At 50.2% G+C, this 24,801-nt stretch overlaps 5 protein-coding genes and 1 pseudogene across 5 annotated transcripts; 4 read left to right on the top strand and 2 right to left on the bottom strand.

Annotated features, from left to right (window-relative positions):
- The first annotated feature begins 598 nt into the window (after positions 1-598).
- CNN00150 (alpha-glucoside:hydrogen symporter, putative) lies at positions 599-3,124 on the top strand. The gene is made up of 15 exons (XM_568523.1): positions 599-894; positions 951-1,083; positions 1,130-1,265; positions 1,314-1,349; positions 1,397-1,455; positions 1,494-1,584; positions 1,635-1,811; positions 1,858-1,908; positions 1,954-2,068; positions 2,120-2,211; positions 2,261-2,313; positions 2,357-2,410; positions 2,458-2,515; positions 2,565-2,735; positions 2,783-3,124. The coding sequence occupies exons 1-15, from the start codon at positions 621-623 to the stop codon at positions 2,933-2,935; spliced, it is 1,653 nt and encodes a 550-aa protein (XP_568523.1). The 5' UTR covers positions 599-620; the 3' UTR covers positions 2,936-3,124.
- A 3,212-nt stretch (positions 3,125-6,336) lies between these two features.
- On the bottom strand, positions 6,337-9,000 carry CNN00140 (hydrolase, putative). Its single transcript, XM_024658351.1, has 12 exons — positions 8,743-9,000; positions 8,677-8,684; positions 8,468-8,604; positions 8,278-8,413; positions 8,093-8,223; positions 7,862-8,027; positions 7,656-7,816; positions 7,511-7,606; positions 7,355-7,453; positions 6,948-7,272; positions 6,720-6,891; positions 6,337-6,659 (listed from the first exon to the last, which is right to left on the bottom strand). Exons 1-12 carry the CDS (start codon positions 8,819-8,821, stop codon positions 6,394-6,396), a joined length of 1,776 nt encoding a protein of 591 aa, XP_024514033.1. The 5' UTR covers positions 8,822-9,000; the 3' UTR covers positions 6,337-6,393.
- Positions 9,001-9,189: 189 nt separating this feature from the next.
- On the top strand, positions 9,190-12,469 carry CNN00130 (hypothetical protein). Its single transcript, XM_024658350.1, has 10 exons — positions 9,190-9,478; positions 9,529-10,272; positions 10,325-10,425; positions 10,524-10,668; positions 10,720-10,728; positions 10,814-10,983; positions 11,065-11,635; positions 11,690-11,729; positions 11,790-11,882; positions 11,951-12,469. The coding sequence occupies exons 1-10, from the start codon at positions 9,291-9,293 to the stop codon at positions 12,041-12,043; spliced, it is 2,154 nt and encodes a 717-aa protein (XP_024514032.1). The 5' UTR covers positions 9,190-9,290; the 3' UTR covers positions 12,044-12,469.
- A 1-nt stretch (position 12,470) lies between these two features.
- CNN00120 (ribosomal protein, putative) lies at positions 12,471-16,885 on the bottom strand. The gene is made up of 6 exons (XM_568520.2): positions 16,033-16,885; positions 15,168-15,985; positions 13,863-15,118; positions 13,175-13,813; positions 12,770-13,119; positions 12,471-12,717 (listed from the first exon to the last, which is right to left on the bottom strand). Exons 1-6 carry the CDS (start codon positions 16,801-16,803, stop codon positions 12,583-12,585), a joined length of 3,969 nt encoding a protein of 1,322 aa, XP_568520.1. The 5' UTR covers positions 16,804-16,885; the 3' UTR covers positions 12,471-12,582.
- Positions 16,886-18,279: 1,394 nt separating this feature from the next.
- CNN00110 lies at positions 18,280-20,590 on the top strand (annotated as a pseudogene).
- A 488-nt stretch (positions 20,591-21,078) lies between these two features.
- CNN00100 (hypothetical protein) lies at positions 21,079-24,744 on the top strand (the record flags this gene model as incomplete). The annotated part of the gene is made up of 7 exons (XM_024658349.1): positions 21,079-21,607; positions 21,655-22,501; positions 22,542-23,811; positions 23,867-23,982; positions 24,046-24,066; positions 24,119-24,561; positions 24,610-24,744. The coding sequence occupies exons 1-7, from the start codon at positions 21,539-21,541 to the stop codon at positions 24,742-24,744; spliced, it is 2,901 nt and encodes a 966-aa protein (XP_024514031.1). The 5' UTR covers positions 21,079-21,538.
- Positions 24,745-24,801: the final 57 nt, after the last annotated feature.

Genomic DNA, 24,801 nt, shown 5'->3' with positions numbered 1-24,801 from the left:
CAGAGACATTTTTCCAACGAATAATGGGAGCGCCAGAGGAGGTGGGTATACAGCTGAAGTGTGAACAAATGATTCTAGTGCATGAGAGTGATGAATGATGCGTCGTCGAAGTTAAAAAAAAAGTGTATATGCATACAGAGGGGAATAAGGAATAAGCATTTTAACGACGATGAACCTTCTTCCGCCAACCCTTCTTATTATAGAGCAAAAAGGTGCCGTTTTTATGGCGACGGAATTTCCATCGCGCCGTTTTAGTGAGACTCGGAGATGTCTGAGAACCGGGAGCCGTCGGTCTCCTATTAGATAAAGTCTTCTTTATCTTATCGCGTTGTCTTTTTTTATCTAATTTTTTCGGCCAAACTTCGGCGAAGTGTGATGACCTTTTTCGACTCCCCAAGCGTTCTGGCTTGTCCTTAATTGAATGAATACGGCCCCGCTACCATCGGGAGCTCCGTAGCATGATGTGGTTGGATCGACCGAACTTCGGCCAGACTTCGGCCAGACTTCGGCGAGATTAGGACCATAATAGGATCTCCAGTGCCGTTTCTCGTTGGGTATAATTAGAGTTCACCATTTTTGGTTTTCGCTGGGACCCCCACCGACGGATCAAACAGCACACCATGAACCTCAACGAAGAGAAGAACGTAGAAGCATTCGCCTTGGACAGTGAAGATAACAAGGATGGCAAGGACTTTGACAAATCGATCGTGCACCTGGAGAATGCCGGTGCAGCCAACAGTCAACAGTGGGATCAGCTTCGACTCGATGCGATGGCTGCCGAGGAGCTCGAACACTCCATGGGTTTAAAGCAGGCCTTGCGTGTTTATCCCAAGGCAGCTTTCTGGTCTTTCTCTATCTCACTCTGCATCGTCATGGAGGGGTATGACATCGGCTGTAAGCCTTGACATCGTCCCTCGTACTAACTATACCCAGTGCCTAACTATACCCAGTGCTTGGTAGCATCATCGGACTGCCCACCTATCGTGAAAAGTATGGACACTATTCCGAAAGTGCCGGCAGCTACCAGTTATCTCCCTCTTGGCAGACTGCCGTTGGTCAAGCCTCAACTATCGGCTGCTTCATGTACGTGGATTCCTTCTGTGGATATCAACAGGCTGACGCGTCACAGTGGTATTTTTGCATGCTCCTGGGCCCAAGACAGATGGGGATATCGCCGAACAATCCAGGCGGCACTCATCGCCCTTACTGGCTTCATTTTTATCGTCTTCTTTGCGCCTAATATCGAAGTTCTCTTTGTCGGACAAGTCAGTCTCTGCATATTCATCATCAAGTAATGGCTGACTCGTCGCCAGATGCTCTGCGGTCTACCCTGGGGAGCTTTTGCTAGTGTGAGTTCCACGACTCCCACCAGGGCCTCGACCAATGATCAGCATAGTCTGCGGTATCTTACGCAAGTGACGTGACGCCAGTCCCATTACGTGGCTACCTCACAACGTGAGTACATTGATGCGCCGAACGCTAATCAACTCTAGCTATGTCAATTTGTGCTGGGTCATTGGACAATTCATCGCTGCTGGGGTATTGCAAAGCACTTCGACCCGGACTGATCAATGGGGATACAGAGTGACTCCGACACGTACACCCCGCAGGATTAAAGCTGACGCCGATGTCAGATCCCGTTTGCGATTCAGTGGCTCTGGCCTCTTCCCCTCTTCATCCTCGTAACGTTGGCGCCAGAGAGTCCATGGTACCTGGTCCGTAAAGGAAAACTGGAAGAGGCGAAACAGGCTGTGGCGAGACTTTCCAGGAGAGGCGATGTCACCGATCCCGCCCAGACGGTAGCCATGATGGTAAGCCTATTGTATTTCTCTTGCTTTTGAGATTGACGCTTTTTAGATCCGTACCAACCAAATCGAGCTCGCGAATCAAACTGGCTCCAGCTATTTCGTAAGCGGACTGCACCTGCATATTGACGAAGCTTACCCTCGGTAGGATTGTTTCAAAGGCAGCGATCTTCGCCGTACGGAAATTGCGTGTCTGGGATGGGCTGCCCAGATCCTTGCCGGTAGTACTTTTGCGAATACACCTACTTACTTTTTCCAGCAAGGTTCGTGATCCACTTTGCTCGAAAGGCAAATCCTGACATTATCATTCTCAGCTGGACTCAGTACCGCAAATTCTTTCAAGCTGGGCCTTGGGACTACAGCACTAGCCTTTGTTGGTACTTGCGGTTCTTGGATCACTCTTACGGTGAGTTTGTTCCTCCAATCGTAATTAGCAAGCTCATTCGTTGGTTCAGTACTTTGGGCGGCGAACTATTTACTTGTCCGGTCTGGTGGTCCTCACTGTTCTGTAAGGCTCCCGTTTTCCCCCTTACTAAGCTCATACACAACAGGCTTTTCGTCGTGGGTGGGGTCTCCTTCCCAGCAGAGACCAACAGCAACGCTGCGTGAGTACCCAAAGAAATACGTGGATAATCCCTCATAACTGGCTTAGCTGGGGTCAAGCCGCAGCAATTTTAATCTGGGTTCTTGTATATGACTTCACTGTCGGCGTAAGTTATTTTTGCCCCGCAGTACTGTGCTTGGATTGACTCCGTATAGCCGCTAGCCTATTGTATCGTAGGCGAAGTATCGTCAACCCGTCTGAGGTCAAAGACAGTTGGTCTATCTAGGAACCTCTACAACATTCTCAGTGTCGTCTCTGGAATCCTCAACACCTACCAGATAAACCCGGACGCGTGGAACTGGAAAGGAAAAGCTGGTTTCTTCTGGGTTCGTTTGTTTCAGACCATGGTGGGAAAAGTGTGCTGATTGTGTAGGGAGCATCCGCCGGGCTCATCGCCACTTGGGCGTACTTCCGATTGCCCGAATGCAAGGGTAGAACGTATCGAGAGCTCGACATCATGTTTGAGCGTGGCATTCCCGCTAGACGATTCAAGGACACGGTCGTCGACAAAGAGGCTGAGGAGTAATGAGAGAAGGGGGGGAAGGGGTCAAAGGACCTATCCGGTGGCGAGAGGTGTTGGTAAGGTTAGCAAAGACCGAGGGAGGCATAGCTGCAAATATGTGGTAATTAGTGCCGTTTCAGATATATGAAGGATTATGATAGTGATTCAAACGCCTAGAAGCAATATAGCTTGAATGCGTTCTTCATGCTATTATGCTATTAGTGGATAGGGTGGATCTGTCCGGCTTGGTTGTCAGTCGATGAACCCGAGCCCTTGTTGATCTCCTATACCCGCTGGAACACATTCCTGACGAGCTTGTACACGATTCGTGGCATCAGCTGCACAAGCGAGATACCTTACGACGTCCAGGCGAGGTGGTACTAATTTGTGTTGAATGAGCGAGAAGATGGGAGCCTGAGGTACGGAGTTCTGGGAGAGATCGTTTGTGGCGTGGTGGGATCGGAGTTGCGTGGCTATTTTCTTTTAGATTCTATGATAGTCTCTTTCTTTTCTTCATGCATCCATAGACACCTTACAACAATTTGGATATCCAAGAAAGCTGGGAGTTGCTTGGCAAGGGTGTCCCGATGCTCCCGATGTACCGCGTTTTCGGCAGTTTCTTCTTCGTCTTCTTCCAATGGGTTCCTCTCGACCCTAGCTTGCGACATTTCCAACCGTTGCAGGAGTTGATGGTTTCTCAGGTATTTACTCTGTCACCAATCAAAGAATCGACATTGACATGAAATTCAGTCCATGGGGATGGAACAGGACCAAGATGGTCGTGTTGAACTGGTATATTCCTTCAGCACCTTCGTACAAACAATCTCAGAGAGCAGTGTGCAAGATAGTGATACATACCTGGTATTCCTTCAGCACTTTCGTGCAAAAGTCTTATGGAGCAGTGTACAAGATAATAGTGATGAAGAAAGACCAGAAAGCCACAAAGAAGAAAATGGAATATAGGGTATAGAACGAATCTGAACGAAAAAAGTCTACGTAATCATCTATCTAAACGAACAGCTAGTAGACAAACTCCGTCAGGTCGTTCCGTCCACCATTAGTCTGTATGATCCTGTCACGGGCGTCACGTCAGTCAGCGTAGCTGCCCGGCGCTCAACTCGGATGATGTAGAACTCGACGAATGAAAATGAAGGATTCACGCCTAGCAGAGCCGGACGGAAGAATTGCCAGGCTGACGGAACAGAAGCTGGACTTAGAGGGAGGAATAGCCAGGGCCTGAAGGAGCAGGAGCTGGACTAAGGGCTGACTGAAGCGACTTAAAAGAAAAGAATGCTCGGAGGCAAGGTAGTGAGAAAGGACAACAGTATTGATTTTCTGGGGACTATGAAAACTACGAAAAGCTATCTTCTTATATACCTTTCCTTCCTTCTGCTTACTCATCTCTCTCGGGAGAAAGTTACCGCTAACTCGTGGCGGGGACGGAGCTGTCGGACCGGGGGGAAATGAACACTGACCAAGTGTTGGGGAAGAAGAGGAGAGTGCTGACCAGGCGAAACGAAAGAAGAGGCAAGCCGAAAGATGCCTCGGTTGATTTTGCAAGAATCGGGCGATAAATCGCGGTCGTCTGAGGTGGAGGTTTGTTTGGTTACTTCGGGGACGAGATGGAATAATATCCCGTTGCCCGGTTAAAGACGCCGCAGAGTGCGATTCTTGCATAACATCGTGACAGATCCGCTTTTTATGTGATCAAGCACAGCAATGCGCCGACGCATTAAATGACTGCGGGGATCGAGTTGTAGTCAACGACGAGCCAAAGAAACCAAAAGAGATGCAAATTTGGTACGTGTACAAGAGGAGATGCTGGGGTAAGGAGGAATCTACGCTGGTATCATCAAGTGTTGTATCGGCCGTCGTAACTGTCAAGGCGCGCGAGATGCCATGCATGACGTTTCGCCAGAGGTCTTCTCAATCGTTGCCCGCCATTTCTCTCTGGACATCTTCAGGAGAACGATCTCAGAAATGGTGTCATTCTGTTCCATGGCACCATCGCAATCGTGGCGATGCTATCGCCAGCGTCCTGGCTTCTTTCCGGTTTGGAAGTGTGCGTTCTGATTAGAGGAGGACTGAGTCCTGAAGTAGCTGAGTATGTGAGACTTTTCGGACCATTTTGGTAAGCGAAAGGCGGCTTATCTGCTTGACCACCCGAGAAAATCTGGAACGGCAAACAAAAGAGCGGTCACAGAAGTCGTTCCTCGCCTTTTGCCGAAATATCGCCGTGTTCGGCTTTCTCCAAAGACGCCCAAGCCCCCATCAAATCAAACGCTTATTAGGATCTCGCAAAAATTCCCGCCAGCAAGCCCGCACATGTTCGCCAAAACAAAAGAGCACTGGATCAGAAATAATTTCGCCGAATGGAACATCTTCTGGTCCGCTCGCCGAATGGGACCGAAACTGCCCCGTCAATTCTCGGCGAATCAGGATGATGTTCTGTTGATGAAAACGAGATGAATCCGCAAGGTTGCCTGGGGCTTCGTTCAACAGAGGCTTCATGCTCACCCACATGCGCTCAACAACGGTACATAGACACCATGATTTCTTTTGCTCGATTGGCACCAGCACACTAGTTGGTCTGCTTTATCAGTGTCACGATGTTATGCAAGAGTCGTACTCCTCGGCGTCCACTACCGGGCAACGGGCTGTCATTCCACCTTGTCCCCGGCGTAACCAAACAACCTCCACCTCAGGCGACCGCGGATTACCGCCTGACTCTTGCAAAGTCAACAAAACATCTTCGGCTTGCCTCTTCCTTCTTTTCGCCTCGTCAGCTTTCTTCTCTTCTTTCCCGACACTTGGTCAGTGTTCATTTCCCTCCGGTCCAACAGCGTCGCCCCCGTCATGAGTTAGCAACATCTTAATTCCGAGAGAGGTGAGTACGCAGACGGAAAGAAGGTACATAATAAGAAGATAGCTTTTCGTAGTTTTCATAGTCCCCAGTAAATCAATACTGTTGTCCTTTCTCATTACTTTGCCTCCGAGCATTCTCCCTTTTTAAGTCGCTTCAGTCAGCCCTTAGTCCAGCTCCGCTCTTTCAGGCCCCGGCTATTCCTTCCTCTATAAGCCCAGCCCCTGTTCCGTCAGCCTGGCAATTCTTCCGTCCGGCTCTGCTAGGCGTGAATCCTTCATCTTTATTGGTCAAGTTCTACACCATCCGAGTTGAGCACCGGGCAGCTACGCTGAATGACGTGACGCCTGTGACAATCAGATTGGTATAAACAAAGTAAATTTTACTCCCGTTCCTCCTCGTTCAACGTATATCTCTTCGACTAAATCATCAAAGCTCTTGCTCTCGCCTTCACAAACTCAATGCTAATTCACTTGCTGGCAGCACATGACCATACATCCATGTGACCTGTGTAAATGTTTGCTAAAGGGAGCTAGTCGTGATGCTACTGGGGACGATTATCCGGAAATTACGAGATTCATGCTTCATGATGCAGCTCTATTGAATAATGATAGGTTCGTCATAAGAGGTAGATCCTGCCTTCCCATGGGCCCAAAAGTATATTCCCCTCGATTCGCTGGCCCTCTTGTACCTCGCCATTAGAGATCAATAGCTTGCTGCCGCTTGTATCGAGCCCGCATGGGAGCACAAAAGTCGAGGGTGCACCACGACCGTCATTTCCGCGGGAAAGATTGAGGACGACGAGGAGCTTCTGCCCGCTCGGAGGGTGCTCGCGGATATATGCGTAAGTTTCCTCGTTCGACTCGTCCAGCGCGATGAAGTCGCCTTGAGTTGCAGGGTGGTTAATCGTACCTTCCGAATCAAAGGGGGATGGCTTGTGCTTACCGTATATCATGGCGTCGTACTTCTTTCTCAGGCGGAGCATCTGCTTCCAGAAAGACCATGCCGAGTCCGGATCATTAACCTGAGCGGCAGCGTTCCAGCCCTCGCGGTAGTCATCGTGTATACGCATCCACGGCTCGCCCTTTGAGAACCCGGCATTCAGACTTGAGTCCCACTACCGAACTTCTCCATTAGTCGCTCCAATAACATCGTCTCATCTCCGACACCCACCTGCATGGGAGTGCGACCGTTGTCCCTAGCTGTAATGCGGTTGCTCTCAAGCAAGTCGGATATGTCCGGATTCGCATGGCCGCATATCACTTGTCGATGCTGCACCTCGGCCTCAGAGTTTTGAATAGTCTCGACATCTTTGTACTCCACCAGTCCCCAGCCACGCGGAACATTGATCATCCCGAGCTCCTGCCCTTGATAAACGTATATTGTACCGCCAAGGGAGCAATGGAACATCGCCAATAGCTTCGCACACCGTGCCCTGTCCGAAGGATGGTCAGATGCCATCCGGGAGATGATCCGAGGCTGGTCGTGATTCTCAAGACTGCGACCGTGGTCAGATTCGCTTGTTAGGGTAGTGAGAAAAGACTCAATAGTTGCTATTCCAACCACCTTCACGTGCCATCTCGATCTGCCAGGTGTTGAAGACCCTTTTCAACTCGGACAGCTTCCAATCAGGATTGTGAACTCGTCCCAGCCCGCCAGCCGCCCTATCGAAGCTCTGACTAGATACCGAACCTTACTCAGGGAAAGCGATGGCAAGAAGTAAGGAGGCAACATACTGGTGAAAATGAAAGACCATCTGTAGCTCCTTATTGTGGGGCACAGAATAAGGGGCATATGACACTACGGCCTCGTCACCTGGACATTCTCCCACGCTTTACAGAGATCAGCGCTGTGGATATCAAACAGGTTGGAGGAACTCACGCGAAGCAATCATAGTGTGAGAGTACCGCGCGATTCATTTCTTTCAGCCATCCATGCACCTCTGGACGGTTTATCGACATCATCCCAAACGACTGATACGTCCGTCCCGGGTCGATGACCGGCGCATCTGGCAGACCGGGTGCCTTGGCGATAAAGTTGATCTGATCCTAGTCAAATCCAGTTCCAAGCCGTAGAACCAAACTTACTACGTCCATACGGAACCCATCGGCACCCCTCTTGAGCCACCAGTGCATAAGATCATAAACCTCGGCCCTGACCTGAGGGTTCTCCCAGTTAAGGTCGGGCTGTTCCTTGAGGAAGAGATGGAGGTAGTACTCGTTGGTGGTCTCGTCGAATTCCCACGCTGATCCCCTAATTCGACGTCAACGTCTTCGTGCTGAGATGAAACCGCAAGAACGGTGGTAATAGTGACTCACTGGCCGAAAGTGCCTTTCCAGTTATTCGGGGGGATCCTCTCGTTCTTCTCATTGTATCGAGGTGGCCGCCAAATGTACCAATCCCTCTTGGGATTGTCTCGGGAACTGCGCGACTCTTTGAACCATGGGTGCTACAAAGTAAGGGACATCAACATTTATAGATAGGCAAGCCTCCCCAACATTACCTGATCTGAGGTGTGGTTCACAACCAAGTCCATAACAAGTTTCATGCCTCGTTGGTGAAGCGCAGCCAGTAGTCTATCCCAATCCTCAAGCGAGCCGTACCGCTTATCGATCTGACGGTAGTTAGAAATGTCATAGCTGCGATGACGAATCAGCCATGACCCAGAGAAAAGAATAGAGCGGTAAACTAACCCCATATCTGCCTGGGGGGACTCGTATATAGGAGAAAGCCAAACGATGTCGACTCCCAGTGATTGCAGGTAGTCCACCTTGGTGAGGATGCCGAGGAGGGTGCCGTGGCCTGCATCGGCATGGTCACAGAATGATGCCTGGGAAGAAAAAAGAGAGATAAATGAGAAGATTGGTACTATATCATACGGCTAATATCAAGCAAGGCTTACAGGATAGACTGACGAAAGCGGAAACATCAGTCCTGTCACAACAGCCCGGAATCGGATGGAACCAACCTTGATAGACGGTCGCTGACTTCCACCAGGCTTTATCCGCGGCCTTCACCAGGGACGAGTCGTCGAGCGGGGGAATCATCTGGGGGCGATAGCGTATGAAAGGATGAGAGAGGAGGTAAATGCAGGTGATGGGGCGCTTTCCTCGACTCAAAGTCGCGTATTTATAAGTAATTATATGTGGGACTTCCCCAACGACAACGCCCGGAGTTACCCCGAAGACAATCCGCCGAGTGATTTTTATCGCGTCGATCACGGGTCATTCTTGGTTGTGGTGTTTTTATGTGTGTGATTTCGCCAACCTCAAAGCCGGAGTTACCCCGAAGACAATCTGCCGAGTGATTTTTACCGCGTCGATCCCGGGGGACGCGGGGCCACCCTTGGCGTTCCTTGCAGTGTCCCTGAGTACACTGCGACGGCCCTGAAAGAGGCGTGAGGGGGAGGGGGAGTTGGAATTTGATAGGAAGCTTTCGCTATCCGCCTTGTCCGCTTCTCTTCGACACAGGCATCCCCAGTCAGCCACCCCACGGGCGCTGCAACCGTCCCTCTCCATGTCAACGATCGAGCGCACGGCGACAACGACGACTTCGAAGAAACGTCCACTCTCTTGCGACCTCTGTCGAAGGAGAAAAGTCAAGTGTATCAAATCGCCCCTCGCGACACGATGCGAGGGCTGCGTCGTGTTAAATCAGGAATGCGAGTACAAGTACCAGAGGAGGAGACCGGGCCCCGTCAACCGGTAAGCACGGTCTCACTGTCGACGTTGAGACTTACTAAACGACTCCTCAGCTATACGGCGGAGCCTTCTACAACCACATCCGACAGTCGTCCTCAGCTGGTGGAAGTGTCCAGCAGCTCCCCACAGCCGTCCCAGGTCTCGCACGGTCACAGTATGACCCCGTCCCCCTCCCGCCCCCGCCCTTCGGGACTCTATAACGTGTCCGGTCAACAGTACGCCTCGCATTCACCAAGGCGTGCGTCCATATCTCAATCACAGTCAGAACCACCTCTCCAGAGCCCCGCACCGTTGGATGTGACCCTTCCTCGATCTTCTGGACCCCATCGTCCCTCGTTAGCCGCAACGACACCTGCTTGTGCTCTCCCCTCCACCAGATCCGCCCATATGGGCCTTGGCCTCGGTTCTTGGGTGGTAGATGCCCGGCGGCAGGATACGGACTCCGCGATGGACTGGTCTTGGCTACCTATCAATTCGAGCTCTCTATTCCATGCCGGCGTCGGCGAGTCCACCACCGCCTCCGAGCCATCCCCACATGAATGGTCCTGGGATCACAATCTGATCGAACCCCAGCCCATTGAGTTCGCCTCCCTCGTTCCAGACGTCACCGGGATGGCAGGACAAGCTGCCGGTTTGGGGCCCATGCTGAGGGACGACACCGACCGAGCCCGGCTCTCTTCTGCTTCTGCACTTCTGTCCAGTGCTTCTCCAGGGGGTGTGCGGCATACAGGAATCGAGGAGTGGATCCCGTGGAGCACGCTCATGCGGATCCTTCACGCGTACCATACGCATCTCTAGTAGGTTTCTCGACGTCCATACCGACTGGCACAATTCTCACACAGTAGATAGTCCGCTGTTGCCGGTGATGCATTGGCCCACGTTCTTGCAGTTGCTTATGAGCAGGGAGGACGAGAGAAGTCAAACTTGGCGAGCGTATCTGCTTTCCCTAGGTGCGTCTCTCCATAATCTGAATCATTATCCCTCACTGAGTGCCACCATCCCCCATATGGCGCATCGACCCTCCTGGCCGCTGCTTATATATTCCCAGTGGCATATTCTATCATCCAGCTGCCCCGATCAGCTCTCTCCTTCTTGGAGGTGCCCACTCTCCGCCACTTACACCGCCGATGCCACGCCGCGTCTGTTGCATTACAGAATCGTAGTTACAAAGTGGTGACTGTCACGGACATTGCGTGAGGCTAGCTATTTTTTCTCCGTACTGAAACTCGCTGATGGCCGCGCAGGACGCTCTAGTGAGTTTCAGCTTCGATACGTTCACACTCTTGCACAAGAGCCGGTGGGTGGTTCCGACATCTGGTCACTGACTTTGTGTGTCAGCTGTGATCACATTTATCTGAGCACCGTGGGCAGCACGACCGCTGCGAACGTGGCGTTAGCAAAGGCTATTCGACTCGCACAAGAGCTGAAGCTGCATGATGAAGGAAGTGCGGGCGTCAACACCGATCGTATCGAGCTGGAGGTACGAAGGAGGTTGTTCTGGCTACTCTGTTCGTTTCATATCATTTGAGATCCTGCCTGTCCGACGTTCTGCATTTGCCGTCTGCTGACTCTTGGGTGGTCTTGCGCAGATGGTTCCGATCGCACCATTACTGCCTTGACTTCTGCACCTTTCCAAATCGTCGACGCCGATGTACGCGTCCCGTGGCCGTCGGAGGTTGACGACAACCTGATCACCGCATCCGGCGCATTCCCCCAACCCTCTGGGGTCTATTCGGTCCTCTGCGGCTTTCATCACGTCTCACGCATTTTTCATCTTCTCGGCGCGGTTATCACTGCCCATCGCTCGCTTCTTGCAAAAGAAAGCTCGATCCAGTCGGACCTCTCATTACCTCCAATGTGGCCCGCGATCCGCCCCACGAGTCACTTTAGGAATGCACTCCAGCGGATCCTGGACAACCTACCTCCTCCCCTGCAGTTGGCCAGTCCCTTGGACCCCGCCTTGGGAGACAAGCGGAATGAGCCCCCTAGACTTCGTCATCATGGCATCGGTGTCTTTGAGACGTGCAAGGCCAACCTCCTCGTCTCACAGGCGATGGTTAGGTTCGCGATAAGACAATATGCTGTGGCTGTTGGGGAGAGGGAAGATGAACTGAATGATAAGGCTTGGGTGGAGAAATATGTTCTGAGCATGCTCGAGATGTACGCTCTATCTACGTCAAGGTGGCTTAGAGATGCTGACGAGCGGGCGAATAGGATGCCGAGCGAGAGTTTAGCGGTCAACGGTGAATCACTAGTGCGCCCAACACTCCGCTTATCCACAAATGAGCTTGGTTAGGGCTGACGCTGGAAACAGAGAAACAAGGTAATTTTCTTTGCGAGTAATCTGATAGACAAGTATCCCGGTTTCACAGAAGAGCATACCTACATATCAGATCTCCTCGCGGTGGTAAGTCCCCCGGTCGTGCGCCGAGCGCTAAATGTCTAGGTGGATGAGATGAGCTGACGCCGAGAAAGTATACGAGGATCAGGGAGGAACAACAGACTAGTCTACTGGAATCTGTAGAAAGTGTTATGCCGAGCCGAGCGCCCACTCCTGGTCGTCTGTGACTGCTGTTTCCGATCACGGCATCATGTATTGGGTATCATTTAAGACGGTTTGTTGACTATCAATCAAGTTCCTCAACCACCTGTATTTTGTGCTATTCGATTTATCCCGGCCAATATGAGTCCTGCAGACGGTGAGAAAGGAGAAAATGCAATCGGCCAGATTGCTATGCAATCTTCCAATGAAAATGGTTAATAGCCTTGCCTATAGGCGCATTTTTATTAAGGTTTATAAGTATTGCTTTGGAGGTGAAAGAGGTGGGAGATAGCAGACGAACGGCGCGGACATGATGACAGCCTTCTTTGAAGAAGACAATGATGATGATATATATGCAGTGATGGAAGAAATTGCGCCTCTTTCTGTAAGTGAAGATGGAACTCATCAGCTTGCATCACTTGCATGTATAGCACCGGCACCCTTAGCATCACCAAAGATTCTAAAATGCATACATTGAAAAAAGGAGGGATATACTGGAAGAAAGAGACAAATTTTGAAGACGGTTCCACACGCTACCACAACCAAGAGAGCACCTTCCTAATACTTATCCTCTGGATCCCTTCTTCTTGTTGGTAAGGTTGAAGTTGCCTTTCTTTCCCTTCTTCCCCGCTGTCTGTCCGAGAGGGACGTAAGAGTATGGATCAGGTCCTCCTTCGCGTTTGATATCACCACCGGCTCGCTAGAAATAGCCAGTCAGCATCCAGAGCTGAGAGACGAGGAGGAAAACATACCTTGGCCCTAAACTCTTCACCAAGCTGTTTCCTCATCTTCTTCCTTTCTCTCATTTTGTTCTCCTTCTTTGCATCCTCCTCATCCAAACCTCTCAATATATCACCTTCCGCCTCTCGGGCTCGCTTGGTGTTACGGTTGAACTTCAAGTTACCTCGAGAATCGCGGTAAGTGCCATCAGCAGTAGTGTTGGCAACGTTAGCCATAAAGGCAGCACCGGCAGAAGCAGAAGGATCAGCCTCGTCGGCAGAGTTGTCGTCGGTGATGATAAGTTTTCCGGACTTGTCAGTTTGGAATTTAGAGGCGAGCTGACCGGGTTTACGCCGGGGAGCTTGGAGAGCAGGGTTACTCGCTGCAAGATGTGCCTTAGAAATATGATAATAGTTTAGAATGATAGAATGACTTACTAGAGACGCCACCAGCAATTGATCTCGACAGGAGATCCATGGGCTCATCCTCGTCGTTTCGGATGTAAACATCTCCCTTCTCTCTTTTTTCTCTCTGCTGCTGTTGTTGCTGTTGCTGAGCTTTCTTGCCCTTGATCTGGCCCTTGCCCTGCGCCTGATTCCGTCCCTTAGCAGGGGCATCCTCATCCTCATCAGACGACAAGTCGGAGTCGGAGTTGTAAAGGATATCATCGAACGCGTTGCCCATACTTTGCCTCTTACCACCTTCCTCTTCCTCATCGTCCTTACCAGCTCGCTTCTTCTTAGCTCGCTCCTTCCTCTTCCTAATACCAACCAGAACCTTCTTCTCTTCGACCTTCTCACCAGCGTTGGCGTAAACTTCGTCGAAGCCGAACCTACGGATGAGTCGTTCAAAGATATGGATAGTTTTGGACTTAAAGTGATTCTTGTGGTCGTGCACCCAACCGAGAAGGGCGGGAACGAGTTGAGGAAGGTGAGGGCGAAGCGTGGCGATGGGAAGAGAGACGATGGTGACCTTGGCGAAACCAAGAGCGGATTTGACAATCTCTCGGTTCTTGGAGGTGAGAAAGATGGTGAGAGTCGAAAGGAGTTCGGAAGTGGTTTGGTCAGAAACCTGGTCTGCGACATTGTCAGTAATGCGCCCTTAGGGTCTGAAGACTAGGCATACCTTTGAACTCAAACAGTAACCTTGATAAAGCATTGATGCTCGCACTGATCATATGAGGTGTAGTACCAGTCAAACCAGCAGCGACCATCGTCAAGTACTCCTCCGCACTGGCATCCACTGATGTGTTCTCCACCTCACCATCCTCCTCCCCTTCAGTTCGGTTGACTTTCCCACCCTTGGCCATCTTCTTGCCCATCTCCACGACCAATTCGAAACCAGCATCTCTTGCCTTTTCATTGACCTCCTTAGTACCCAACACGGCTTCACTGACCAACTCTGGTAAGACATCAAGCCCGTCCTGGGGAAGAACGTTTACGAGAGTGGTTAGCAATTGAAGACGGTCACGTTGGGCACCAGGGCCGATGTGGGGTTGAGAAGAAAGGAGCTTAGACACAAACTCGGCGTAGGAGACGGGAGTGAGAGTGGGAGCCAAGGTGGGTGACTCGAGGAGACGCTTCAAGAGCCGATAGGATTTCTTCTGTACTGTGGCGTCACGGTGGTGCAACAAGGAAGGAGTGGATGAAGCGTTGAACAATGCGAGAGATTGGGCGAGAGGGAGTTGGGGAACAAAAATAATCAAGAGATCGAGCATGGTGTGGGAAATGGGGCTTTCACCGGCATTGGCAGGCGCAGGAGGAGCAGAAAGCGCATTAGACAAGTGAGTGGTAACAGTCTGATATGTCTCAACCAAATCTGAAGGCTCCATAATCCCAACCCAGTGACCAATAACATCCCCGACCATACCCCTAGATTCACGAGGCATCTTGGAGAATACGTTCAATAATACAGAGACCATATCCTTGGCCAAAGACTTGAGCAGAGCCATGTTCGCCTGGGCATCGATTTGAGAGACGCCGAATTGCTTAAGAAGCTCTTCCTGAGGCGCAGCAGAAGAAGCAAGACGGGTTGTAGAGCTAATGAGGAGGGAAAGACCCTTGAGGAGTGAAGGAAGGAGTGCGGGTTGGGTGTAGAGAAGGGAAGTGATCAAACCGAGGAAAGAAGCATCAAGTCCGTCCTTCATGTCCCGAGGCATATCGCAGAAACCTGGGAAACAGTCCCAAATCTGCCCGACGACAACCTCCCAGATCTTAGCCTCCTGTGCTCTACCTCGTTCTTCGGCGGCAACCTTGAGGGAGAATAGGCGCTCAGACAAAGGACGGAAGTAGGACGAGAAGAAGGAGAGGGAAGAGTTGGTGTTGTGTGAACGGATAAGGGGGAGCAAATGGGCACGACCGGGCTGAGGAGGGGTTCCCGATCTGTAGATCGTTAGCAAGACATTTACACTAGAGTTGAAACGAGACTCACGCATCAGGCTCAATATTCAAAGGCAATACCTCCAGAACACCTTGCACACCGACAACCTCTATGGCAATACCCACAACTCCATCGACCTCATCCTTCCACTCGAACCCTCGTTGAGATCTCAGGTCACCAACTTCCTTGATCAAATCCATCAACAACTCTTGCGCAGCAGCAGATGATCGGCCTGAAGGATCGGCTTTAGCCGGAGCGCCAGGGTTGGGCCCGGAAGGCAGGACGCGGAGACGAAGGCGGGAGATAAGTGACTCAAGGAGCTTGAGAAGCTGGGGAAGACGGACCGGGTTGGAACCCAAAGAGGATGTAAGAGAAGAGAGCAGCTTCCATAAGAAGGGCGCTCTGCCCTTTTGCCTCGCACCGGGAAGATGGCTTCCACCCCGAACATAGCTGAGAGTAGCCAAGATCTGATCATCCGTGATGCAATACCTGATCAAACCGCCTTGGCCGAGAGCAGAGACGGCAGCCTCAACAACAGGCTTGGGAGCGCTGGGAGCAAGCAAGATCTCTTTGAAGAGCAAATTCCAAGCTTTGGGCAGGTAGGTGGCCAAGGAAGTGGGATCTTGAAGAGACATTTTGATGAGAGCTCCAGCGATCGCTGAGAGATAGGTGGGCATATCGCCGGCGGAAGGGGGAGAGGAAAGCAAGGAGTCAAGGATGGTAGGAAGGTTGGTAAGAACAGAGGGGGTGGGCGAGGCGGCGTCCGACGGAGGAGGAGACAAGAGCAAGGCAAGAAGTGAATAAATTTGAGGCGTGAGGTGGGGGAGAGGAGGGAGAGAGAGGAGCGTCGAGCTAAGCGCCGACAATTGCTATGTTTCGTCAGACAAGAATCAACGATAGTGAATGGAATACTTACTTCGTCGCCCCAAACAGCTACCCATCCACGAAGACCCTGTACAACCCAGATAGCCTTCTTTCCTTCCATATCCTCCGCATCTGCAAACCTGGCCTTCTTGCCCTTAGCACCACCAGTCTTGACTTCTTCCTCAAGAACATTCATTACCCATTCTCGGGCCCTAGCGAGGTAAGGATGTTGCCCAGCAACAACCTTGGGAGGGATGGGGGTAGTGAGCACCTTACGTACGCCTTCTTGAGCGAGATGTCGGACCTTCGGACGAGGGTCGAGGTTGAGCTCGAGGAGATAATTCCAAGCCTTCTTGAGAAGAGGCGAGGTGGTCAACAATTGAGGGGGAGCAAGGAGGACAACGGCGGTTGTGATTTGCAGCAGCGAGCGCAAAGCCGGAGGATGTTCCAAAGCAGAGTCGTAAAGAGGCAAAATACACTCGAGCAAAGATGAGAGTTTGGAAAGTACGACCTGGTTGGGGGTCTCGGGAACAACAATAGCGAGCAAGTAAAGTGTGGCAGGGATAAGAGCTCCTTGTCCCATGTTTTCAGTCTCAGCCATATCCTCATCATCTCCAACTTCATCTGCGCAAGCCTTCTCAAGACATTGGAGAAGAGATGCAAAGTATGCTGTAGAAGAGTGGGGAGGAGATGCGTTGAGAGCGCTGGTGATGGTAGACTCGATGGCGACCAAAAGTTGGGCCGGTTTTGATTGGTGCACAAGCTGAGAGCCGGTCAAGCGGCGGACCTTTTCCAGCTCGGCGGCGAAGTCAGTCGAGCTCATCCTGCGAAAAAAGCTTTCGAAGGAAATTTTGGATATGAAAACAGGGTAAAGAGCGAATTCTGCGAACAAAGTGGGCGACGGATGATGGCTGGTGGAAATTTGAGGTGGAGGCAAACATCATTAGGGAATGTTTTCTAATCATCCTGAATGATCTCCTAATGCGAATTGGATTGAAACCTAGAAATTATATAATTGAATTTTTGGCCATTACGTAAAGGAATACAGTCTTCGTCTCGACAAAAACTGCTACCCCGAAACTTTTCGCATCTTCTTCGTTCCTTTTAATTTTCATCTCTCTTTCTTTAAACCATTTTTGAATCGCTGCATTTGGCCAAGCCGTTCCCTTGCCGTTTAGGTGAGTCTTTTCTCCACAGTGTTCACCTTATTCCTTCCATTTTTTCCCATGCTGGATGAAAAATCTTAACTCAGCTCACTCCGAATGCGGCCCCTCAAAGGGGTTTTGCTCTGAGGCTACCTTTATCTTCAACCCCCTGATTCTCTCACCTTCTATCCTCTCTTCCTTTCTGGCTTCATGATTGAGAAGAATGGTGCTGACTGGTGATTAGGTTATCGGGTCTAGTTTGTGATTTTCGTTGGATATCGTATGATATATACCCCATCCTCTTTTTAATTTCACTATTCCCGTATCAATGTTGTATGTATGCAACAACAATTATTCTACTTCCTACTGCTCGCTCTCCATATTCATGTGTATGCCTCTTTTTCGACCTCCATTTGAAGGACTTGCATGTCGCAGGTCTCGGTCGAGTACCGCACTGACGTTTACACGTAGTCCATCATTTTCCTCGACTGTTATCTCCATCTCCTGTAGCATCTCTTAAAGTGGCTTTGTTTCGATGTATCGCTATTTCCGAAATCTGCAAGACATCGTCGGCTAGATTGTCTCGGCCTCCATTCAGTCTCTTCTCAGCCGGTGAAATTTTATTGATAGAGACAGATGTTTCCTCTTACGAGCCATCAGCCTTCTTACCGCATGCGCATCATCACTATCATCTTTTTTCTTGAGTGGTCAATGGATCGAACTTCCCAAAACGCAATTATACTTAAGGTCTAATCACCTTTTCTGTACCTTACAAATATTGTCGTCACCATGAACCAACGAGCTTCATCGTATTTCTTAATGATTAATCTCGCGAATATTGTCCTTCCGAAGAACAGTATGGTAAATGAGATTACGAAAAGCTTCATTGGCGTTTACCTGAGTGCATTTGTGTTTCGGCCGGATCATATCATCGTATCAGCAGTCGTCAGGTAGGTAGTACAAACGATTACAAAAAAGAACATGACCCATAACAAAAGGAGCTGAATTAACACTCCAACAACCCATCCGATTCCCAGTTCGCAAGCTATTATTGTGATCCATACATGAAAAGAAATAAGTCTTCGCTAAGAAGATTTGACGAGCCGCTTGCTGTCAGCATGGCGGTCTATAAAAGCTGACTCGGGTTAGCCTCGTCTGCCCTCCTGTCGTCCCTAATCATTGACAAAACTTTAACAACAATTATTTTAACAACGGACTGACCAAATAAACAAAAATGCCCAATTCCCAATCCTCAACGCTATCCACTGTTGGTGAAACTGCCTCCTCAGGCAATCAGTCATTCTCGCAATCTAGTCAATATTTCCTTGACCAATATTATGTACTGTCCCTCTTGATTTTCAGTTTTTTTTAATCGTCCTGACTATTACGTAGTATGATGATTTATTGTAGGAGCCCAGAATCCCCCTTGCCCAGACTACTGCTGCCCCTTCGTCCTCTTCTCAAAGTGATTCATATTTCCCCAGGATCAGTAGTTACATCAAGAGCGCGTTTTCGTCCTCGAAACCTGAAGGCAAGTGAAACTAGTCCAGAAGCTGAAAGGAAGGATTGAGAGAAACGGAGCAAGGGAGGGATGAAGAGAATAGAGAGTGTGTTAGTTAGAGCATTATCAGCAGTAAAGAAAAATCATGAACACAAATTTGGCCTAACGTCGTCCTTAGTTTTTGCTCACTGCTTTCAAACGACTTCAACTCCCCTTGCCCATTTCTTTGTCGACTACTATCTCATTTTCTTCAACCTTCTTGCTTCTCAGCATCTCATCAAAATGCTCATATCAGCCTTCGACACTCACTTTAACCCTCATTCAAATGATCGTCCCTTGACATGGACCATCCTTTGGTGATCGATGAGATCCGATTCCGACCGGGCCCTACCCCTGTATCTGCTCACTGCAGACATCCCTTTCCAACTATAAACATATAGCCGAAGACATAACCGCCAATAACAAGACATCGAACAAGTGTGTGCTCTTCGGACTAGGAACTCAGCTGAAACGGTGGCAGAGAGCAGGGGGTGTTGTTATTTCGGGTCTGTTCTCGTTCGACTTCGATGGAATGATTTAATGTCGAAGTCCAATTCTTCTGACTTCCTCGGCCAAGGTATATAATTACTGTCGTGGATATCCCTGTTACCAAGATCCAGCATCGCATCAACCATGCAGCCTTACGTACCGATACTCCGCTCTCCATCTCCGACGCCCAACCCTCTCCAAATCTGTGCCACAGGCGTCGCCGGCCTCGTCGGTAGGCAGCTTTGCCAGTATCTTCTCTCTCTCGGTCACTCTGTCGTCGCACTTGATATACTTCCTGCAGAAAGTCCCAGACAAAGGGTCAAGGTGGAGAGTATGAAAGGGTACACCTATGTCGTGGGATCTGCGGAGGATTATGAGGTGTACGGGGAGTGTGTAAAGGGTGTGATGGGATTGTACATCTTACAGCAAAGTATACGAGACTGGAAAGGCCTGTAGAACCTTGGGTAAGTAAGAAGCATCGAGAGATCATGTTCAACGAGTTGATAGCCTATTGAAAGTGAGTACACAATGCCAACGTTGCCATGTCTTACAATAAGCTTTCAATTGCTGCTGTATTAGGTATCAATCGAGTGGCGATGGCTTCGAGTGTGAATGCGGTAGGAATGTGTGAGTGATGGCGAAACCTGTCTTTTGCCCCGATAAACTCCTTCAGATTGTGAATGCTGAGGTCTTTACGTCTCTAGTGTACTCGCAACGGCCCAGATATGATTACTTACCTCTCGACAAAAAGCATCCTTGCCGTCCTGAAGATGCTTACTCTGCGGCGACACAATGAGTTGTAGGCCCATTTCCAAGGAAAACTACCATCATCTGATCATATTGCAGCTTCTGTGAACTGGAAGCAGACACATTCGTCCGACGATTCCCCTCCTTTCGCGTGGCCACTCTTCGTTTTTACGCTGTCGTCCTTTTCCGTCGAGTCAGTCCTGCTTCCCTCCACTCTCTGAAGGGGGTACCTAAAGATCTTTGGGGATGGGTATCCAACCATGCCGTCGCGAGATCATGCGTCCATGCCCTCACCGCCTCGACTGATACTTTCAAAGAACGGGCACACGAAGAGTTTTTCATTGTCGCGCCCACCATATGCCAGCAGAGGAGTACGCAAGATCTTTTGGAGGAGACGATACCCAGAGTATAAAGGTGAGATGAGAGGCACGCTGAGGAGAGTGTTGAAAGGAAATGAAGTGCTGTTTGACTGCTCGAAAGCTGAAAGAATGTTGGGTTGGCGAGAGGAGGGATTTTACTAGGTGCAACAAAAAGAGATGTAGGCTAAGAGATGCGAAAAGGGGTGAGAGGCAATGAAACCTAGATATCTTATATCTTCTTACATGAGGATCTCTAATGAGGTTGATAGGTAGCGTTGATCCGATTTGTCCACTGTCGGGTTTATGTATCATGTTAGTTATCGGTGGTCAAGTCTACGCAGTCGTGGCCCAGAATTTTATTTATTCATAACTTTCCATGTGCTGCCCAGAAGAGCTTCGTTTTCACTTTATATACACCTTTCGCCATGTTTTGTACTTGTTCACGATTTAGAAAGCCCAGCGATTCACGCCGAATCCCACCAGTCGGGCTTTGATCGTCGCAGCCAGCATATACATCATCCTTTCACCTTCGCACTCTCAAGTCGCAATAGCTTACGTACGACTTTGCAGTTAAGATAATTGCATTCATGAGATTTGCAGCTTTGTACGTTACCATCGAATATGGATTACGACAGTTGTTCGGCGGCGAACGGCAATTTAGAGTTTTTGTGGAAGGGGACGGATTCCCGTAAACCTCCATCTGATTACGATTTTTCTATTGCAATGTTAATACAATTACAAATTTGCCGTTAAGATTTTGTATTTGATTTTCGTTCAATTAAATGTTGTATTTGTATCGTATTCGTAATCCAGACCTCGTCGATCATCACATGTGTCCGACGACTTTGGGTGAACGAACACCCAAGAACTTGTCGTTCAGCTTCTTTACAATCTCCTTCTTTGTCTTTATTTCGACGATTATACGCCCAAAAGCCTTCGACGGGTATTGTTCAAGGTATATATCCAAATTATACCCGGCATATATCAATCGGCAACCGACAAAAAGGGCGAAATCAGCGCGTTGAAGTACTCGTCGAGCCATCCATCACTCTGCATCGACAGCCAAACTTGAAGGCTTTGATTTCCCTTGTCGACGAATTGTTTTCCATATACAATCAAAGGTATAATTGAGATAACCAGTCAGTCGAACAATACTTTCAAAAGGCGAAATACCCATCGATCATCTGGACCCTGTATCTATACCACTTGATACACATTCAAAACGACGAATATCAAGATACCATTCGTCTTCTCGACGAATAACTTTGGGGCATCATCATGACCTCATCTTCATCACATGAGACTCCCTATCGGTCATACGTTACCCATCCAAATTCTGAACCACGAGTGAGTTGATTGCTGCATTCCTTCAAACATTACTGACTCTACCGCAGCAGCCTCGCCCTGCCATGCCAGCAGATTATCCTATGTATTCTCACCCACCTCCTCCGCCGGTTCATGGACACGAGCCAACACATCCGTACGCCATGCCTCCACCACAATATCAAAATTACTATCGAGACTATTACCAGCCGCCACCGCAACGCTTTCAGCGCGAACACGAGTATACTCATGGCCATGGCCAGTTACCGCCACCTCACCCTCATCATCCTTATTCACATCCGTATTCACACCCAACCGGCCCTCAACCGCACATGATGTCCTACGCAGCACCTCCTTCCTGGCGTCCTGAGCCTTCTTCACCAGTCCGTCATCAGTCGATTCATCCTCCTGCGACCAATCGTGCATCTGTGCTTGAACAGTCTACATCTCGCGCGGAAGAGAAACTAAAAGCCGAGAGTTCACATGCAGCCGCAGCGGAAGATGACAACCCGCCTCCTAAAAAACGAGGTCGTCCGCGCAAGCATCCACTTCCCGTCATTCCGCCCGACATGAAGAAGGATGACCGGTCGTCTGCATCGAAAGAAGGAGTCAAAAAGCGTTCAAGGGGCAGCGAGGGGCATTTGAATGCCGATCAGATGGGCTTGGAGGCGGGAAGTGATGAATTGGAAGCTGGTTTGACTTTGGCAGGGTTGAAAAGAAGGGAGAGTGCGCCTGCCCCGGTTCCAGATGCGACTCCAGAATCCGCCAAGAAAGTGAAGCAAGAGAACGACGATGGAAAGGATGAGAAGAAGGAAAAGGAATCTCAGGTCAAAAAAAGGGGTGAAGGGCTGAAGAAGAGTTGTGCAGAATGTAGACGATTGAAAGCAAAGTGCGATCGGGTGTTTCCATGTTCCAACTGTAAGTCTTCTTGTCAGGGAGCGACGCTGACATTTCATAGGCAGACGGAGAGGGTGTGCATTGGTTTGTCCGGACGGTGATCTCAGTTGCATGAACGGAAAGCGACTTGTTCTCGCCTCGACAAAGCAATTGCACGAAAGGATTCAGCAGCTCGAAGCAGCTCTCTTACAAGCCCACCGCTCGACGACTTCCACCACCCACCCGCTTTTGGCGCCAGAGTACCTCGATGGGGGCTTTGCGTCTCTGCCCAGTGCGAACGCTGATAGCAAAGGTGAAGAGACGAAATCACCCAAATCACCAAAGTCCCCACTTCCCGAAGGATCACCGATACATGCCATGTCTACGCCCAGCTTTACGGTCGCGACGCCGCTTTCGTCTGCAGCGGCCAACCTTCCTCCTTCTCGCCGCATTGCCGTTCAGTCCCTTTTGACGGAAGCTTCTTCTGCGCCTGAAGGAAAGCGCGAGGATGAATGGGCGGGAGAGAATGCGGCTCCGGCGATGATCATCGGCACGGGCCATGCCCACTCTCACCCCCCTTTTTCCCCTGAAGATCTCAATCAGCGACGCCTTGTGTTTGAGCGGCTAAAGCGGATTATCAAAGTTCTTCCGTCTAGCGAGGTGACGGCACAGAAGGCAGAGAGGTTCTGGAAGACGTCACAATGGTACCAGACCATTCTCCAACGAGAAGAATTTGAGAATGTCTACTTTCCTGCCGTCTATTCGCCCACGCCTGCGAATCCGCTTTCACCACACAAACTTGCTGTCGTACTCATGGTCCTCACGCTTGAAGCTTACCTTGACCTCGAGCAAGACGAAGACGCGCCTCTTGTCGCCACGTACTGGGACGCGGTCCAAGCATGCTTTGACACCCGTTTCGGCTGGGCGGCGAGCATAGCGGGTACGCAAGCGTTGGCGCTCTGTACGTTGTTTGTCGGTTTTGGGTGGCGCGGTACAAAGGCGAGCAACTTTTACTGGTTACGGCAGATGACTTCATCTGCTCTCCAGCTGGGACTGCATCGCGATCCGCACCCGTCTTTCCCGGCGGAAGAGCGAGAGTTTAGGCGTCGGGTGTGGCACGAGGTGTACGTCCTTGACTGTTTAATCTGTCTCAATCATGGGCAAAGGGCATCGATTCCGGTGGAGTATATCGAGACGGCGTACCCCAAGGGGGTGCCTCCGCTGGCGTATAAAAAGTACGATTTCATCAGACTGGTGAAGAGTCGGGTGATTGAGGTGGGATGTTTGCCAGATAGTGCGCCGGCGACGTGGGATAGGGTGGAAGATGTGAAACGGTTGTTGATGCAGTTTGAGTAGGTTTTTTTTATTTAATTTTAATTGGGATGAAAAGTGCTGATTGGTTCCAAGTGTCACCACGATCCCCGCGGTGCACTGCCCGTTATTGAGAGGGGAGCCCTTGCCCGATCCCGTAGATGGGTTTTCGGGCGATGATGCAAAGGCGTTACAAACGACTACAACTTCAAGTATGTCCCTTTTTTTTTGCGTTAATAAACCCCGGTGACTGATATTAACGCCCTGATTTGCAGTGTGCCATTATAAAGCTATGCGTGAGTGTTCAAATGTAGAAATAAGGCATGGAGACTGATTTCAGCTTTTCAGTCTACCTCTTCCGACCATCCCTTCGGCGGCTCATCTCGCGGATCCGAGCCTGTCCTCCGTCTTTGTCCATCACGCTTTCCTCTGCGGACTATGAGACTATCCAATACACGTATCGCGCATGCCATGCGATCACGCTCACATCTTACTACATGTTTCACAAACACCCGAAATTGATGGCTCGGGCGTGGATGGTGTGGGTTCAGACGTTTAGTGCGGCGGTCACGATGGCGGCGTTGGCGATTTGGTGTGCGCCGTTCGTGGAGGATAAAAAGGTGGGGGAGGTGCGTGGAGGAGGGGGAGGAGGAGGAGGAGGAGGAGGGGAGGCTGGGGACAAGGAGGAGGAGGGTGGGGGTACGGAGTTTGTGAAGGGTATTTACGAAGAGTTGAAGGAGGCGTGTGAGATGATCCGGGAGAATGGGTCGAAACGATCCCAGGGTGTCTTGGTGGGTTTTTTCTTTTCGGTCTTGGGAGCATGCTGATACAGAATATAGTCTCTGCTTCCAATCTTGCTCAACCTGGTGTCGAACGGTACCTCAGGTGCTTGGGAAACCGCTTCATCAGCCTGGGCATCGGGGGAAGGGGAGGAATGCTGTTTCGCTGTTGGGCGACAGTCGACGGGGCTGTAGTCATATCAGCTCTGCGCGACCCAAATTGAACAGGGGGTGGGCCAAAACACAGACAAG

The sequence above is a fragment of the Cryptococcus neoformans genome (assembly GCF_000091045.1).
Source record: "Cryptococcus neoformans var. neoformans JEC21 chromosome 14 sequence".
Taxonomy (NCBI): domain Eukaryota; kingdom Fungi; phylum Basidiomycota; class Tremellomycetes; order Tremellales; family Cryptococcaceae; genus Cryptococcus; species Cryptococcus deneoformans.
The sequence above is the reverse complement of the archived record's forward strand: the minus strand, read 5'-3'. Positions and strand labels throughout refer to the sequence as shown.

What these genes read in the sequence shown, in the direction of transcription:
- CNN00150 (XM_568523.1), top strand. Translation starts at nt 621, where the DNA reads ATGAACCTCAACGAAGAGAAGAACGTAGAAGCATTCGCCTTGGACAGT. An exon ending in CTGATCAATGGGGATACAGA is followed by an intron (nt 1,585 to 1,634) that starts GTGACTCCGACA and finishes CGCCGATGTCAG; the next exon opens with ATCCCGTTTGCGATTCAGTG. An exon ending in GAAAAGCTGGTTTCTTCTGG is followed by an intron (nt 2,736 to 2,782) that starts GTTCGTTTGTTT and finishes CTGATTGTGTAG; the next exon opens with GGAGCATCCGCCGGGCTCAT.
- CNN00140 (XM_024658351.1), bottom strand. Translation starts at nt 8,821, where the DNA reads ATGATTCCCCCGCTCGACGACTCGTCCCTGGTGAAGGCCGCGGATAAA. An exon ending in TGAACCACACCTCAGATCAG is followed by an intron (nt 8,224 to 8,277) that starts GTAATGTTGGGG and finishes CTTACTTTGTAG; the next exon opens with CACCCATGGTTCAAAGAGTC. An exon ending in TTCAACACCTGGCAGATCGA is followed by an intron (nt 7,273 to 7,354) that starts GATGGCACGTGA and finishes CCACGGTCGCAG; the next exon opens with TCTTGAGAATCACGACCAGC.
- CNN00130 (XM_024658350.1), top strand. Translation starts at nt 9,291, where the DNA reads ATGTCAACGATCGAGCGCACGGCGACAACGACGACTTCGAAGAAACGT. An exon ending in GCGTACCATACGCATCTCTA is followed by an intron (nt 10,273 to 10,324) that starts GTAGGTTTCTCG and finishes CACAGTAGATAG; the next exon opens with TCCGCTGTTGCCGGTGATGC. An exon ending in TATCAGATCTCCTCGCGGTG is followed by an intron (nt 11,883 to 11,950) that starts GTAAGTCCCCCG and finishes ACGCCGAGAAAG; the next exon opens with TATACGAGGATCAGGGAGGA.
- CNN00120 (XM_568520.2), bottom strand. Translation starts at nt 16,803, where the DNA reads ATGAGCTCGACTGACTTCGCCGCCGAGCTGGAAAAGGTCCGCCGCTTG. An exon ending in GTTACTGTTTGAGTTCAAAG is followed by an intron (nt 13,814 to 13,862) that starts GTATGCCTAGTC and finishes ACAATGTCGCAG; the next exon opens with ACCAGGTTTCTGACCAAACC. An exon ending in GTGAAGAGTTTAGGGCCAAG is followed by an intron (nt 12,718 to 12,769) that starts GTATGTTTTCCT and finishes GGCTATTTCTAG; the next exon opens with CGAGCCGGTGGTGATATCAA.